This window comes from Cyprinodon variegatus, unplaced genomic scaffold, assembly GCF_000732505.1.
Source record: "Cyprinodon variegatus isolate N-32 unplaced genomic scaffold, C_variegatus-1.0 Scaffold597, whole genome shotgun sequence".
Classification (NCBI taxonomy): domain Eukaryota; kingdom Metazoa; phylum Chordata; class Actinopteri; order Cyprinodontiformes; family Cyprinodontidae; genus Cyprinodon; species Cyprinodon variegatus.
The window spans coordinates 247,392-263,402 of NW_015151050.1; the positions used below are offsets into that span (position 1 = coordinate 247,392).

The 16,011-nt window shown below is 36.2% G+C and overlaps 1 protein-coding gene across 2 annotated transcripts in view; it reads right to left on the reverse strand.

The window, feature by feature from the left end:
* Positions 1 to 16,011, reverse strand: part of sema5a (sema domain, seven thrombospondin repeats (type 1 and type 1-like), transmembrane domain (TM) and short cytoplasmic domain, (semaphorin) 5A) — a 186,623-nt gene that overhangs the window by 3,702 nt on the left and 166,910 nt on the right. For both annotated transcript variants that reach the window (XM_015392589.1, XM_015392590.1), the window contains exons 17-21: positions 11,292 to 11,501; positions 8,237 to 8,407; positions 7,890 to 8,045; positions 4,122 to 4,166; positions 2,083 to 2,294 (exon numbers count right to left, since the gene is read on the reverse strand). In XM_015392589.1, coding sequence (XP_015248075.1) covers positions 2,083 to 2,294; positions 4,122 to 4,166; positions 7,890 to 8,045; positions 8,237 to 8,407; positions 11,292 to 11,501 — 794 coding nt within the window. The remainder of the gene's footprint in view (positions 1 to 2,082; positions 2,295 to 4,121; positions 4,167 to 7,889; positions 8,046 to 8,236; positions 8,408 to 11,291; positions 11,502 to 16,011) is intronic.

Genomic DNA, 16,011 nt, shown 5'->3' on the forward strand with positions numbered 1-16,011 from the left:
GAGATCAATAAAGTCAATCAATCAATCAATCAATCATGAAAAGGTTCAGTGAGGATTACCGTACCTATACTGACCAAAAACACCACAAAAACCCAATTAACGAAACAAAATCTTGTTAATGCCTTATACTCTTCAGAAAATATTCTGTGGACTGACGGGTTAAAAGAGAATCTATTTAGCAAATGTTGCCCATTATAACTGATGTAAAACTGAATGCATAAAAAAACTAAATCCTTAACTAATATGCCTCGAATCAAAACTCCGAACTAAATCTTTTGTTCATCATTTACTCATACAGTAGCTAAAAGGATGCATATTATGCTTTTTCAGACTTATTAGTTGAAACTTCACTGCGACATAAGGTGATTTAGGCTCTCTGATTGAGAGTTGGAGGCAGAATGTGCATTTGGAAAATGACTCATTACTCACTTGTCATACGGCCTCCTTTGTATTTCCACACCGACTGTCAACATTCATATCTGCCTCTATCTGCAACCGCAAACCGAATTATGCTTGATGCTCCTGACTCTAATTGTATGACAAATGAATGCCATCTCCAAACCCTTGAAGAAATTACGCTCACAAAAGTTTGCTCTAAGCTAAAGGAGCTGCTCGAGCTTTAATATGGATAAAAAACATATTTATAAATGGAAAGTTCTTTAGCAAACAGAGATCCGATTTGTTTACTTTGCTAATGCGGCTGATATTGATGACTTCCACTGAGAATATGAAGCCTCCAGATATATGTAGGATGCAAAGTTGGCATATTTTTTTTAGAAGTAGTATTAATTTTTTTCTTTTCTGTACATTAAGTAAATCGCCTGATTTCAATAAAAGCAAAGACCAAAAAAGTTTTGCAGGCACCTTATGCTTACTTTCAACCCCTTATTTAAAATCATTTATTACTGGATGAGGTTCATTGTTTCTGTTTATCATTCCCCTCAACCCAAATTATAATTGAAGTATTCATTTTCTATTCTATGATTTAAAAGGTTAACATAAAAGTGTTTAAATAAAGGTCTTAATGTTAGTTAATTAAGATGAAGCAGAAGGTGGAAACTAAAGCTTGTCTTTTCTAGGTGATAAATCATCAAGTAAGTTTATACCTGATAGACAATACAGTGATCCTATAAAAGGTTTCCACGTGTTCTATTTGCATGAAACGGGAAATCATCACATATCCTTGCTCTGTTTCGCTTTTTAGATAATTGTTTTTTTGCTTTAGCTGTGAACTTGTATGTTAAAAGATTAAAATTGCTACTACTTTAAAAAAAAATTTAAAGTCTTTACTGCAAAATGAAATATTAAAATAGAATGCATTCATTGCAGTTAAAATGGCAAATTCAAAGACACATGTTTCTGTTTTTCTTATGTCTATGTGTATTAAAAATACATGCTAATTTATTCTTTTCTAATTGTTTTACCTGATTAACTACAGTATTTTTACTAAGGTTTTAGATTTATTTCCTCTAAAACCAATTGTGTGGGTATAAACTGTGCCTACGGTTTAGGCACTTCACTGCTGTATCACAGATGAAACCCTAGCTAGAGCAAAGAGTGTCTGTGGAGTAGTGCTAATCACCATCCCATTTTGGCCAGACAGCCTCAATGTGTCAGTGGATAAGAGGCAATATGTGCCAGGAGACTAACTGGACCACTTCAGCTGACTCTGATACATCTGACTATCTGCACTTTAGGATGCAATCATAACCCAAAAAGCTGCTCAAGCCAGAGGACACCCTTACTGATTATATATAAAATCAGATAGCAAATTGTTAGGATTTTAGGAGAAAGCAGTGCAGCGCCAAGGAAACAAAGCACAATCGCACATTGAGACAAACACAGAGACGAAGAATGTACAACTGCCTACCTGTGACGAGTATCAGTGAGCGACAGGAGGGTGTGTGAGAGTGACAGTCATGAGGTAAGAAAAGTGTTCAATATGTGACACCGGGAGAATAAGTTATGCTCATTTACCAAAGGAGCTGTGTGATATCCAACGAATGGACCGAACTGATCTTTGCATGAACATTCATCAAACTCTTAACCCCCAGTGAATGAAGAAAGTATCCATTTACAGACCTTAATGGCTTCCACCGTGTCATATTTGTCCAGCTTGTTGATGTGGTTGGTGATGCTGGTATTGAGCGGTGCGGCAGAGATGGGGTGGATGACGGTGGCATCATGAGACTGCTGCTGGTAATGCTGGCAGTAGGAGTAGACGAGCAGGGTGACCAGGCAGCCAAGGATCGAGCTGCTGAGGCCCACAGCGATCATGTGGAATAGGTTGAAATCTGAGAGGGGAAAGTGGAAGGCGTAAGAATAGGGCTGGGGCTAATTCTAAAATATTAAAAAAAACACAGTGTGTGTAACACAGACCCTCGAACACTAAAAAAAAAAATCGAAAAAATGGGCTATTAATATTCAAAATATCCCTTTCTTCTCTCTGACTAATGATTTATTATAGATAACCCATTGACATACTGAGTTAAAGTCCTCTCTCTATACTAAGTCTGGATAAAGTCTAACTTTAGTGTAATAACAGACTTAGAGTACGATTTTACTGTTATACTGGAGCGTATTTCTTTATCCATAGTATATGCAACATCCTGTAATAATACTAATTCAAAAGTATGCCATTAAAAAAAAACCTTACTTCAGTATTTTATGAGATCTAAACCTACAGAAGTTTTATCCCAAATTGGTACAGCATGAAGGGGCAATGTAGCACATCCTATAAGCTAAGTTAAACATATATAGACTGTTAAGAGATATAAACAAATCTTTGCTAAAGAATAAAGCCAGTGTGAGGGTGCCTGAGACCTGCAGCCTCCCTATCCAGGCCTAAAATGTTCATATCTTAATCCTAAAGTTACTAGATGTACTTTAAAAAAAAAGTTAAACAACCAAGGTTAACAGATATGTAATAAAGGCTTTTTTTGATATGCTCGATGGTTCCATATACAAGTTCTAATGAGGTCGAGTTAAGCCCCAACAACCTGAGCAAGTAGATTTATAAAACATAGCCTAGTATTTGATTTTAAAATCATGTAATCTGCAACTATCCTCATCATACTTCACATAAGCTGAGGAAAACATTAGTATAAAAAAGAGGGAAAAAAAACCCTGAAATATATATATATTTGGTTTAAGACCACAAATTAATGAGATTTTCATGATAGATTAACACCAAATAGCGTGTATTTAAAAGACAGAAAGAAGATGGATGGAAATTGGTTTCAGGTTTTTTTTTTTACAAATTTGTAAAGATGACAAAGATATAATCTTTTCAGCTTTAAGCTGCTTTAAGGGTGTTTTCATTCATTAATCAAATATAGAAAAAAAACATGATTGCCAATTGTTCTTAGCAGAACACCTCAAGTTTAGAATAGATGGGGACATTACCTTTATTCAGCCATTAACTTTCAGAATCATAGACAGGTTTCAGATATTACAGGCTAACAATGGAACCAAACGACCCACTCGTCGGTTTCAATTTGCATGTTTCCAAGCAATACAAGGCCTTGTCTATATAAAAACTCAAACACACTGCGGATCCAGACATTTGAATTAAGAAAGCTTTCTGGAGGGGAAGCGAAACGTCTTCAATTCTTGGAAACCAAGTCCAGTGGATTGCTTTTAAATTTATTTTTTTTTAAGTTTTACTGAACTTTATGTATGCTTACATCAAAACCAATGTGTGTGTGTGTGTGTNTATATATATATATATATATATATATATATATATATATATATATATATATATATATAAACAATTTTCCTTCTGTTGAAAAATCCTGGACTGTTTAGTGTTTGTCTATCACATAAAATCCTAATAAAATACATTCAAACTTAAATAAATTAACACTTTCTATTGCACTCCATGCATTATCTTAATTCCTAATTCCAATAATGTCCCCTAATACAGCTTAACCCGAAAACTGAATATACAGTTTCTGGATAAAATAACAAAAATATTTTTAATATAACCTCCCTCATTTCTTTCAAACGTAAACAAAGCTCTTCTGATCGAAACACCCTTTTTTTTTTTATCCCATTATACCAGATGCTGTATGCCCTCTTCATTCACACTAACTCTCACACATCCAGACGTAAATTACCTCCGCAGTGCCTCTCCTCCTGACTGGACCGTGCAATGGAGACTTCTAAAGGTGGAAACAGTAAAAAAATAAAACAAAAAAAACAAAACAGCCGGTTAGCAGGAAAACACTTTAACACATGCATACTTCCATGTTTTTTCACCGACTCGTTCTACTGTAGGTGAGCTTGAAAATGACAGCTGTGCTTAATATGAAGCAGGAAATCGTTAAAACTCCACAAGCTAATCAAGGCTGTTGTACCTTGAGTGGTTTATGAAAAGTATCAGTTCCCATTACAAGGGAATGAAGTACAAGACGTTGCTAATGAACCCTAATGGACTACCTTTCCCATAAAAAGGGATGGATGGTGTGATAAAAATGCAGATGGATAATTCTGTAGAAATTTTAAATGAGGATTATATCCCTATTAATTAACACCTAAAGGTTACAAACATTTGGTTCGGTCAAATGTTTGTTCTTTCTCATAATTAATGACCTCGTCAGAAGGATGTTAAACTTACAGATGGTTATGCTTCTTGAAAAACTGTAAAAGCACCTAAACAGGAATACTCCATCCTTATTTAACTATTCAGTGTCTCAGATATATAATATGAGGCACGAAGAATCCTTTCTTGAAAGGAGGAGCTTTAATGATCCTTGTTTAGCAGAGGTGCAGGGATCAATTCTTTTCTGTGTCTCACATTACCAACTGTCAATAAGGAGATGCCTGTCTCAGCCGATGTCAATACTAACAGTGTGAGAAAGACAGGAGGGTGTGGGCAGTATATAATAAAGCTTATCATCCCGATTCAATTTGATTATCCATCTTAACTTGTCCCGCTCTCTGTCATAGGCAGCCAGCATAGATTTATCAAACAAAACAGTTGCTCAGTTTTACATTTCTCCACAGGACTTACATTCACCACTATTGTGTGGCTCTAGCTGCCTATAACCAACCAACAGGTACTAAGGCATAAAGGCTGAAACAGAAAACAATCTCTGCGAATCATTCAGATTTTCCTTTGAGAATTAACAGCCTAGCAGTTCAGATGACAGCAAAAATGAGATGGTTTCATAAACGGCAGGGTTGCTCTCAGCTCCTACTGGGAATCCAGTTCTACTGGGTGCTTCTGCAATGTGGGACATAACTGGGGCGGCGGAAGGAAATCTAACAAAATCACCAAATAGAAATGTGTCCAAAATGAGAACAAAAAAAAAAAAATTATGATAGTGAACGAACTTTGGAAAAGCAGCAGCTGAAGACTGGTTAAAAATCAGTGTCAAAGAAAATGTTTAATTTATTAACAGATTATGCTAAATCTCTCCAAAAAGCTCAATTATGAGACTTATAAACTGTTAAAATATGTTTACATATATAGCAATAATTTGGATATAAGAAATGTAAAATGTGCCTAAGGAGAAAATGCTCTTCAGTTCATACCTCAGTGTTTTTGCTCTCCAATAATCCTATTGTATGCTGTATTAGCGTATTTAAAGGCGTCACCAACTCTCATTCAAAATATTTATGTATATTTTTTTCAATGCAAAAATCTTTGATAATGCTTTATGATTTATTAAATGTATTAATCTTCCATTTCATTAATTAATAAAATGAGGCTCAAAACAAACATTCTAACACTAAAATATTTAATGTTCTTCTATATACCTGGTAGAAAGGCTGCGCCTCAATCACACTTCTAATCATTTGTTATAATCATTTAGCCTGTCCTCTACTCTTAACCACATACTTCCTTCCTCTTATCTGTTCATCCGTATCTCATTTCTCATTCTTTCTCCCCTTATATCCACCTTATCCCTGTCTTACATTCCTTTTCATTATCTTTATTCATCTTCATAACCTCTTTTTTTGTTTAACCCGTTCCACTTTATATTCCTTTTAATGCTAATTATCCTTCTTATCCCTCATTACAACCCCAAATTTTATTTCACCCATCCTTTGTTCAGAGCTCCAACTAATCATTCACATACTCCTTTATGGTTTTTTGCATCCCACTCATCTACTTCTCTTTCATACTTTTATGCAATTCTTGGCATCCTCACCCTTTTTTTTTATCCCACCAAATCCTTTTCATCCCACTCATCCCTTTATCTTTCCAAATTTGACATGTTATCTCAGGCGAGGGCTGTAACAGTTCATTGGATTAATTGTGATTGATAGATTAATGAAATAAACACATTTCCTAATCTAATAATCATTAACTGGATTATACCTGCTCTATAACATGTGATTTGCTAAAAGAAAAAAAATCCAATCAGAGCAAGAGTAAAGCCAAATCTGTACAAAAACATGCTTTTTACATTTCAGATTAAAAACCTTATTGATAAAACATGCTCTATTCAGAACTGTTTAAATGAAAATTTCAGCTTGTCCTTGTTCAAATTCTGAAAAAATAAATTCTTTGGTGAAAATAGACAATGGATTAGTTGATAAGCACAGTAATGATTAGCTGCAGGCTGCAGCCCTACCTTATCATGAGGATCCAACATTTATGATACATTAAACTAATGTATCTTGTCTACTGTATTGTCTACTTTTTTTCTAAGCAGAGATTCCCACTTTCTGTCTCATAACATGTAGTAAGGGCCATTTTCAAGCCTTTCCGACACACATAAATATATACTTTCTTATTCAAATCCTATGTTCTGAGCTTAGACTAGAATGTTTGCCAGTTATAAAGCTTTTATAATGTGAAATAAAATTGTGATTTTTTAAAGTTCAAATCTTCTTGTTATTGTGAGTTGATACTTTAATTTTTTTTTTAGATTAATCAATCTCCAAAGAAGAATGGCTAAATGAATTAATCAAATAATAAAATAATCAATATCTCTAGCCCTATTCCTGACTATGAACACACTCTGTCTCCTTCCTCCTAGACAGTAATCAAAAAGCTTCTGATCTATCCATTTACCACCTTCTCTAATTTATTTAATCAATGACCTTTCATTGAACTGGGGCTCATTTCTATCACATGACAATGAAAAGGTACCTTTGCAAATGAGTTGAGGTATGACATAAATTCTGTAATAGAGACAACCTAACCCGTTTGTGTGTCTCTTTTATGATTGAGAACTAATACTAGAGCTGAAATATATTTGCCTTGAGTTGAGAGAAACTGTATGACATCCTTCAAAGTTTCACTTTATCAGCTGTTTTTTATTTGTCAGTTTTAATCTGTTCTTTGTTCAAGAAGTTTTATAGTAATAACTTGTTTTTCTTTCTAAACTCTTTTCTCCATCTAGCCTTGTTTGTTAAAATAAATTCAGGATTGCCCTAAAAATACGATAAAAGTAAAACTAGAAAAACTCCCACTTGCTTAAGGCCAAAGATAAGGTTGTCATGGAAACAGTAAAGCTCCCCTGTTAAACATGAAAAAAAAGATAATAAAGGAATCATTCATTTGAGTCTCAAAGAAACAGAGCTTTTTTCAATAATTAAAAAGGCTCCAAATATCCTTGTAATACTAAAACTGCAGGGTTCACACCCCTGATATAATTATATCCTATGATGAGGAGTCTTTCCTCAGAATGTTTCTTATTCAACCTAAAAGGCTGAATTATTTCTCAACCTGACTTCTAACATACTATTTCCTCGCTTAGAGAAATCAATAATGCACTTAATTATCACAGGATTCTTGGAACTGAACTGAATTACTGCTAAGAGCATCAGATGGCGGTGGGTACGCACCTTAAACTTGTGTGTTAAACCATGCATAAGTGTCATTATAAAGTGCCGACAGAGTGCACTGGAGTGCATATGTGTGTTATCACCTGGTATAAAGTTGGAGTCAGGAGAGCAGGGCCTCGTCTCGCTGCTGTTTCCTGAGCACTGGTTACCAGTGGGGAAAAGGACATTGCAGTGACGCACTCGCAGCTGGGCGCCGCTGGAGTCACAGTGGGACCACTCAGACCAGCTGGACCAGCTCTCTGGAAAATAGCCATGACAGAGTGTCTTAAAGCCTGCTGGATGAGAGCCTACACTGCACTGAAGGACTTTGTGTAAATTAGGGATGCATGAGCTCCCTTTGAGAGGAAAAACGATAAAGCCTGGTGAGAGCAGTTCCTGCATCTGAACTCTCACCTGCTTTTTACTTAGAAGATAAAGCCCTTGTGTATACCTGGACAAGCCTGTGTGTTGCATAGTGCTTCCTCTGTATGGAGTCCCAGGCAGATGTCTCCTCCGTACGCTGGGGGAGGGTTATTGCAGGTTCTGGTCCTCATGTAGTGTCCTCCTCCACAGGTCACAGAGCACTTAGACCATGATGACCAGCAGGACCAACTGCCATCCACTAAAACCAAAAGTTTGATCAATTTAAAGCTGGGAGATTAAATAACTCATTCAACTATATATTTCAGAAAATATTTTGTTGTATATTCATGGCACCCTCCAAAAAAAACAAAGAAGAAACAAAAAACGACTTGTTAAAATGCTACATTAAAAGCTTAGAACCAATAAGACAATCAGTGGGCCACTGATGAGTGTATATATACATTTGACTGACTTTATAGGTGATTTTGAATGTTGTCATAAGAGCGTTAGCATTTTACCTCTACAGCCTTTACAGCCTATAAATTCTCCCATGTGATTAACAAAGACGAATGAAGCATTGAGTCCTTATTCCTCTTCATCCCTTTGTGCCAACAAGTACTGTTTAACAGATGTATGCATTCATGACAGCAATACAAAGAAACAAACTAAAGCATTAAAGTGAGTAGAGTAGGTAGAAAAAGAAAGTGAAAAAGGGTGTAAAAATATGAGGAAATCTTTCACATGAGCCTCAGTAGAGGTAAATATCCATCTCCATTGAAGCAGCCAAAAACTCCCGTCTAAAGATGGCTGCTGGCACTAAACCGGTAATCGAAGTCGCCAAAGGTTTTCTGTCATCATTGCAGAGCGACACATAAGTGGATTATTGCATAGTAGATGGATGGAAGGCATAACACCTTTTCTTTGGCCTCCCCCTTCTAAGCAAACTAACACATAAAATAAAGGGGATTAGCCAGGGTAGGATTACAATTCCTCTACCAGAACAGTCTGCCAGCCTCAAAATAATATCTCACTTCCAGAGAGGTGCTAATTGAGTACACATTAGTATTCATTGCTACTTGGGCTGGGTTAAGCTGGCCCCTTTGGGGGGGACAAGAGCAGGGAGTTGTTCATCAACACACTCTTAACTGCGGTATTATTAGAGTCAACATCCAAGAATAGGTGTACTACCTTTACTACAGAGATTGCAGAGATGCTGAAAACATTTCTACACTCCTTTTTCCCCTGTGAATCCCTTCCGTCTGCCATGATGAAGCAATTTGTTATTTGATCCACTGTTAATGTTCCTCTAAACTTAAAAATAGCTTAGTCCATGAGCGACAACTCTTTAAGCTGCTGGGGGGGCTAAAAAGTGCAATTTTCACTGAAGCGTTTAGATACTGTGGTGATGGATGTTCTGGGTATTTTAAACTATTTGCTTCCAACCAGTTATTAAGAGAGATCAATTTTGATGAGTGGGGATTAATCAGCAAGAGACCAAACCCTCTTTTTGTCACTATTCTTAATTGATAATCATCTTAGACAACATCACACTTGCCTCTTCATTCGCTGGGCTGAATACCAGGTGGGCTTAATGCCAAACTGAGTACTGGATTTCCATTTAGACAGCTTACTTCCCTCGTCACATGAAGTATTCTTTTAATTAGAAAGCTTCCCCTCGTCCTTTTCTGCCAGAAGAGCGTAGAAAATACATTGTCTCGAGGCTTTTCACAACAGAATAAGGCCTTCCCCTGGCTGGCAACATAATTACACAGCAGTAGTAATTACATACTAGAGAGCCAGAGGGATTGTCTCCTTGATTCTTGGTCTAAATTGGGGTCTCTGTCACACCTTTTATCTGCAACTGATTTCGTCCGTGGGTTTGAATGATTCTGTAGGTCATTTGTCACCGTTATCCTTTATCCATTAATCAAGAGGAAGAAAGACCGTGTAGTTTAAAATAGTGTGAAGGGATGTGTTTTAGTCTGTATGAGTGAAAGGATTTGGCTTGTTATTGACTACGGCTCTTTTAATTGTTCTTATCTTTCTGCCTGCCATGACTTTTTTCTTTTAGTGTAACCATTTTGTACTAAATTTAGGATAGCAAAATGTGTACAAAGTGCCCATGAGCAAGTATCCATATTGCTCTAACTTTTCCCAAAAATTTTTGTTATCATAATCACAATTTTGAATATATTTTATTCGTATTTATTGTAAAAGATAGAGACAAAGTGTTTGTGAAGTAGAAGGAAAATGACACGTCCCATCCATCTTTATTGGATCCCCTCTAATTCAAATAGTTTGAATATTTAAAAACTGAACTTTTGTTAAGTTATGACATTTATCATGTACACTCCCACTGAAAAGCCTACAAAAAAGTAACTTACATATATATATATATACGTAAATGAAATAATAATAGGAAAATAAGTACTTTTTGTACCAAGCTCTGTAGCATTAGTGTTCACACCTTTAACCTAATATGTATTAAAGCAGGATTTCGTTTAAGAAGTGTTCAGTCTTTATCAGTAGGACTCAAATTTTCACTTTTTAATTTGGCAATATTTGTATATCCCATCTTGAAATGGTTCTCAAAATCCAATTATCAGGACATCTCTTGTCCTGAGCACTCTTCCATTAACTACAAAATCAGTTATGACTTAGATATGACTCCAAAACTCTTTTTCTGCAGTTGAGGCACTTTCATTGTTGTGTTGCTTTGATGAGGAAAATAAAAGTCCTTCTCCTACATAGCTTTCTAGCATATGATTGAAAAATTGGCTTAGAGCTGGGCACTATTAAAACAATTACTGATTTCACCAGTCCTTAAAGCAAGTATTGCTCCATCTGAAGAACCCCAACCCCAGAGGATGATGCAGCCACCATCATGCTTTACTCATAGAGCTGAATACAGAGTAAGCAGTAGAAGACTTGAGACTGGGATGGAGGTTCATCTAACTGCAGGACCACAGCCTACTAAGTACAACAAAAGCTACAATGCAAGGGGTTTATTAAAAAAAAAAAACAGTAAATTAATTAATTAATTAAATCCACAACTTTCTGCTACCATGTGAATGTGCTATGAAACAGTTAAACGGAAACACATTCTGCTAGGAGAAGCTGTGACATATTTAGAAATGATCTACCTGGACAGGGAGTGACGTTACACTCCTGGAACTCCTGTGCAGGGCCCAGGCAGGTCTGACCCCCATAACGTGGCTCTGGGCTGCTGCAGGTCCTCTTTCGGCTCCGAATTCCCCGACTGCAGTCTCTGCTACACTGAGACCAAGAACTCCAAGATGACCAGCCACCATTCACGATGTGGCCAGAGATTCTCCCCAGGCGAAGTACTTCACCTGTGAGGTACAGAGATGTGCAGAATAGCAATGAGAGACAGTTAAAACTTGGACAGAATCTCAACTTTTGTGTGTCTCATTGTGAAGAATGTCTGAAAAATATTTTGAAAGTTTTTTAAAACTGTAGTCGATTCTATGCATTGTTAAACGCATTTCTCAGTAACTGCACCAGTAACAACTGTTTTTCAAACTAAAGTTTAAGCTATTTGTTCCTAAAATAACATGTGGAGTTTGTGTTTCAGTTACTAGGGGATAATATAAAGGAAGTCAGGAGGATTTCATTCCAAAATTGTTTTCTTAGCCATCCTACTTTAACTCTACAGCCTTGGCTGTTATTACCTGCATCAATGAGGTCATGTTTTTAGGAGAGTTTGGGTGTCTGTCTGTCTGTCTGTCTGTGTACAGGACAACTTTAAATGTTATGGACGGATTTAAAGGAAATTTAATGGAATTGTTACCAAAGGTGCCCCTCAGTCCAAGGAAAAATCCTTTTAATGTTGGTGATGAGCCACATCATAATCTGGATGCACAATTTTTTTAAAGTATTCTTTATTCTAACATTAATTGGCAGAACAAGCAGTTTCGAAATCAGGGAGTGGCAGCAGTGACCATTGACATCCTCAGCATCAGACTCAAAAATATCCCAAAGTATTATACTGAAGACAAAAACTCAAGAAATGTGAGCCTTGAATGAAGAAGGTGAAAGCTGAACATTTGGTAATGATACAAATCATGCAAGTCTTAGCTATAGGTTTAAGTCAGAATATGGGAAAAATTAACTTCTTGGTGCTTTTCTAGTTACAAATTTATTTATATAGCTTGTTGAACCCCACATACCTAATAGTCTAAGCAGGTTTATGGTACATATTTTCATCAAAAAAAAATAAAAAAATGTAGTGGTATATCCTAGAAGAAAACAAAGGACTAAACAGAGGGAATCATCAATTAACTTTTGAAAAAAAAAAATGTTTGCTTAAAAAAAAAAAAAAAGTTTTGTCAGCTACAAGAAAAAATCAATTTCTGGCTTCACAGCAATCAAATGCTTTTTACTGCTGACCAGAATTAGCATGAATCCTCTGCTATTCCTGATAATCCAATCTTTCCCACAAAATCTCTATTGAGGCCTCCATGGAGCCCTGAGCACAATTTGATTTTTCCTGCTATCAACAGCTGAATGATAAGATAACTCACACAACAACTATAAACTTGTTGCAGCTATGGAAGTGATGTTTACAGTCTATTATTTGTATGAACCATCTAATGTAACTAAAAATAATAAACTAAACCAGGATGCAGTTTATTTATAGTAGAACTTTCATTTGGTTTATACGTTTTGGTTCCTACTACAGCAGCAATGTGCAAAAATAATATGTAGAGAAAGAATCATAAAAAAATAAAGAAATAGCTTTAAAAAATAAGGGTTTATAAATTATAAATTAATATGTACAATGGAAACAATAGGCTAATATTAACAAAAAAAAATCAAGCATGCTCTTAAATAACAGAAAAAAAGGTACCGATATAAAATGGTAAAAATAATTAGTTTGTAAAATTAGGAAAATTGATATTACTATATTCAAAAGCTTTGAATCCAAGGCCAATTTTATTACTTCTTATATAAGTAATAATTTTTCTGAAACAATATTGATGTAAAAACATATCTGAATTATATAATTTTATGTGCAATTAACTCCTGATCAACTAAAATAACAGTTGCAGTCCCATATATTTATATAAACATTATTATACGTGCAAAAAAAATCCCCCAAAATAATTAATTGCTCTTGGGGCACTTGCTGTCCTTGGGCCTGAAGCAGTTGCTTTGTTCGCTTATGCTGTGGGCAGGCCCTGTGCTAAAGGAGAGCAGCTGAGCATCTTTATGTGACATCCAACTGGGAAAAACAGAAGAAATATCAGTCAAATCAAATCTACATCTGCATACATTGATAACTTATTTTTCTTATCACAAAGTTATAAAACGTAAGAACTGTTGCTTGGTCTATTTTTTTTTTTTCTTTATCTTACTCCACCATATAATTGAAAACATTGCCTAGGCTTGTTTCTGACAGTGACAAATGGATTTCTTATTTAAACTGCAGTCAATAAAACTCACAACTTATATTTATCTCGTAGTATCTAGTCTTTATGCTTAATTTGGAGGTGTGGGTACTTCTCTCCAACTGGGAGTATTTTTCCCAGAGGCAGTGAAGCAATACCTCCATGGGCAAAAACATCATGATTCTAGTTTTGCTGGGGAGGGTGTAGGCTGTTCCCTTCAGCTAGCTGATGAGCTCTCTTTGGGTGAAACAACAGCAGGGGTCAGCCAGGATGCACACTGCAGCTGCAGATTCAAAAGACAAATAGCTCTTCTGCCAATCCGATATGGCAACTATGAAACCTAAGTCTTTGTGTGGAACTATCATAGACAGTTTTATCCAGAATAACATGATAAAAAACAAAAAACAAAAAAACAGTGTAGTTATCTTTGGGCCACAAAATGAGGAAATGCTACAACTTCTGCTCAGACATCTGCCCTCCCTCGCCTATGGATAGATAGAAAACATCAACTGGGCGACAGCCTAAACTTCACCATATAAGGCTGTGTAAAATAAATGTATAAAATATGTGAATAATGAAACACTTAAAATAACAAATTGAACTTTATTGATCTTACAATGGTGAAATTTACTCTCTGCATTAATTCCATCCTGTTTGGGATCGGGTGTTAAGGGTTCTTGCTCAGAGACCCAGAGTGGCAGTCTGTGGGAGTGGGTTTCGAACTCACACCCTCATGATTCCATCCCTATGGCCTAACCACCAGGCCATTGTGAGTCACAATATAAACCACAGCCAATGTTTTCTATGATTTTAAACATTAAAACATAATCTAATCAAATTTAAATTCCCACTCACATGATTTTTAATACTAAAATACAGTAACTTATTTCAAATTAATATAGATCAATATGTTTTTAGCTTTAGAGGTTTCTTCTCTCAACATCAGGGAAACTTCAATCATGTCAGGTCGTTTCTGCATCAAAGGAATAACAGTATAATCAAAGCTGATTTTCTTTTTTAAAAGTTAAAATAAATGTGTTTTTGCTGGTCGGTACACTGCTGCTAAAATTCAATGTGGGAATAATTCTCTCTTGCGCATGTGAGGGCCTGTTTATTAGAACAAGGCATGCTGATCTGACATAACACCAGAACACTGTAAAAATAAGAAGAAAAAAAGAAAGAAAGGACAAAAAAGAAAGCAAGAAAAAAGAAACCATTCAGTGGAAAAAAAATAAATAAATGTAGGAGTTTATTTGATATTTATTTACAAGTTATTTCAAAATGCAATTTCCTCTTTGCACCTGTCATATGTAATAAACCTCCACTGCAGAATAATTTATGCAAAATTAGAACTATACATCAAAGTAAAAAAGACCAAAAACAAACATTTAGCTAGTTAATATTTATTTTTTACCCTATTTTTATTTGCTCATCCTCCACACTATTACTTTTTAATGAACCTCAGTTGGAGCCAACAGCAAAGTCCTAAAAGGCCCACAACCTCACATTAACTAAACCATGACAGTGCATCACCTCTACTCCCATCAGTCCAATTAGGCCAGCATGTATTTCCTTCATTTTCTCTAAATGTTAGGGATCCTACAGAGACAAAATGCATTTCCTCTAAACAACATCAGCTGACTAATCAGTCTGGTTTTCATTTGAAGCCAGTCAAGCCGTGAGGTTTCAGACAAAATCCGAAAATGCAGTTTCAATTAAACTCTAATTACTGCATGCATTAATCATCTCTTTGGAAATGGGCCTTGTGTTCAGAGGCAGACATCAGGATGAACGGATAGGGATAGTCTTACTTGCTGAATGAAAATAGGGAATCCATCTGTTTGACAGAATGAGAGTCCCCTCTAGTGTAAAGAGAGATACTGTCCATGCTTTTCTCTATTCCTTCTGCCAAACTTTGTTGGTACATTAATATAATTGAACGGCTGTGCAAAAAAGATGGAAGGGGCATTTAGAGCCCTCTTTCGTTCATCACAACCAGTCAGTATTTCCCTTTGCGACCTCATTGCTTCTTTTTACTCTGTCTTCACTATTATTAACCTACCCTGTTCTCTCTGTCTCAGCTCCTCTCACTGTCCTCCAACCTGGCCTTGCTGTTTCCTCTGTGTGCTCTTTTCACTGACAGTTATCACGGCACGCCTGCTTTGTATTCTCAGGGAGAAGACGCTGTGTTTACCCGGCGCAAATCCTCAACCTCTTCATAACTGTGGCTGACCTTGCCAGTGCATAGGTCACCTAACCCGGCATCACACTGCCTAGAGCGCTGACAACCACACTAAGGACACCAGGGCCCCTGCTTTTTATCGATTCAGAGGAGTTGGTGGAACAGACAGTCCCAACTGCCACTCTGACCTGGGCTCTTTATCAAGCCCTCTGGGACCTGAAAGACTAGACCATACTCCACAGGCAATGGTGTGATTCATGAACTGTCTTC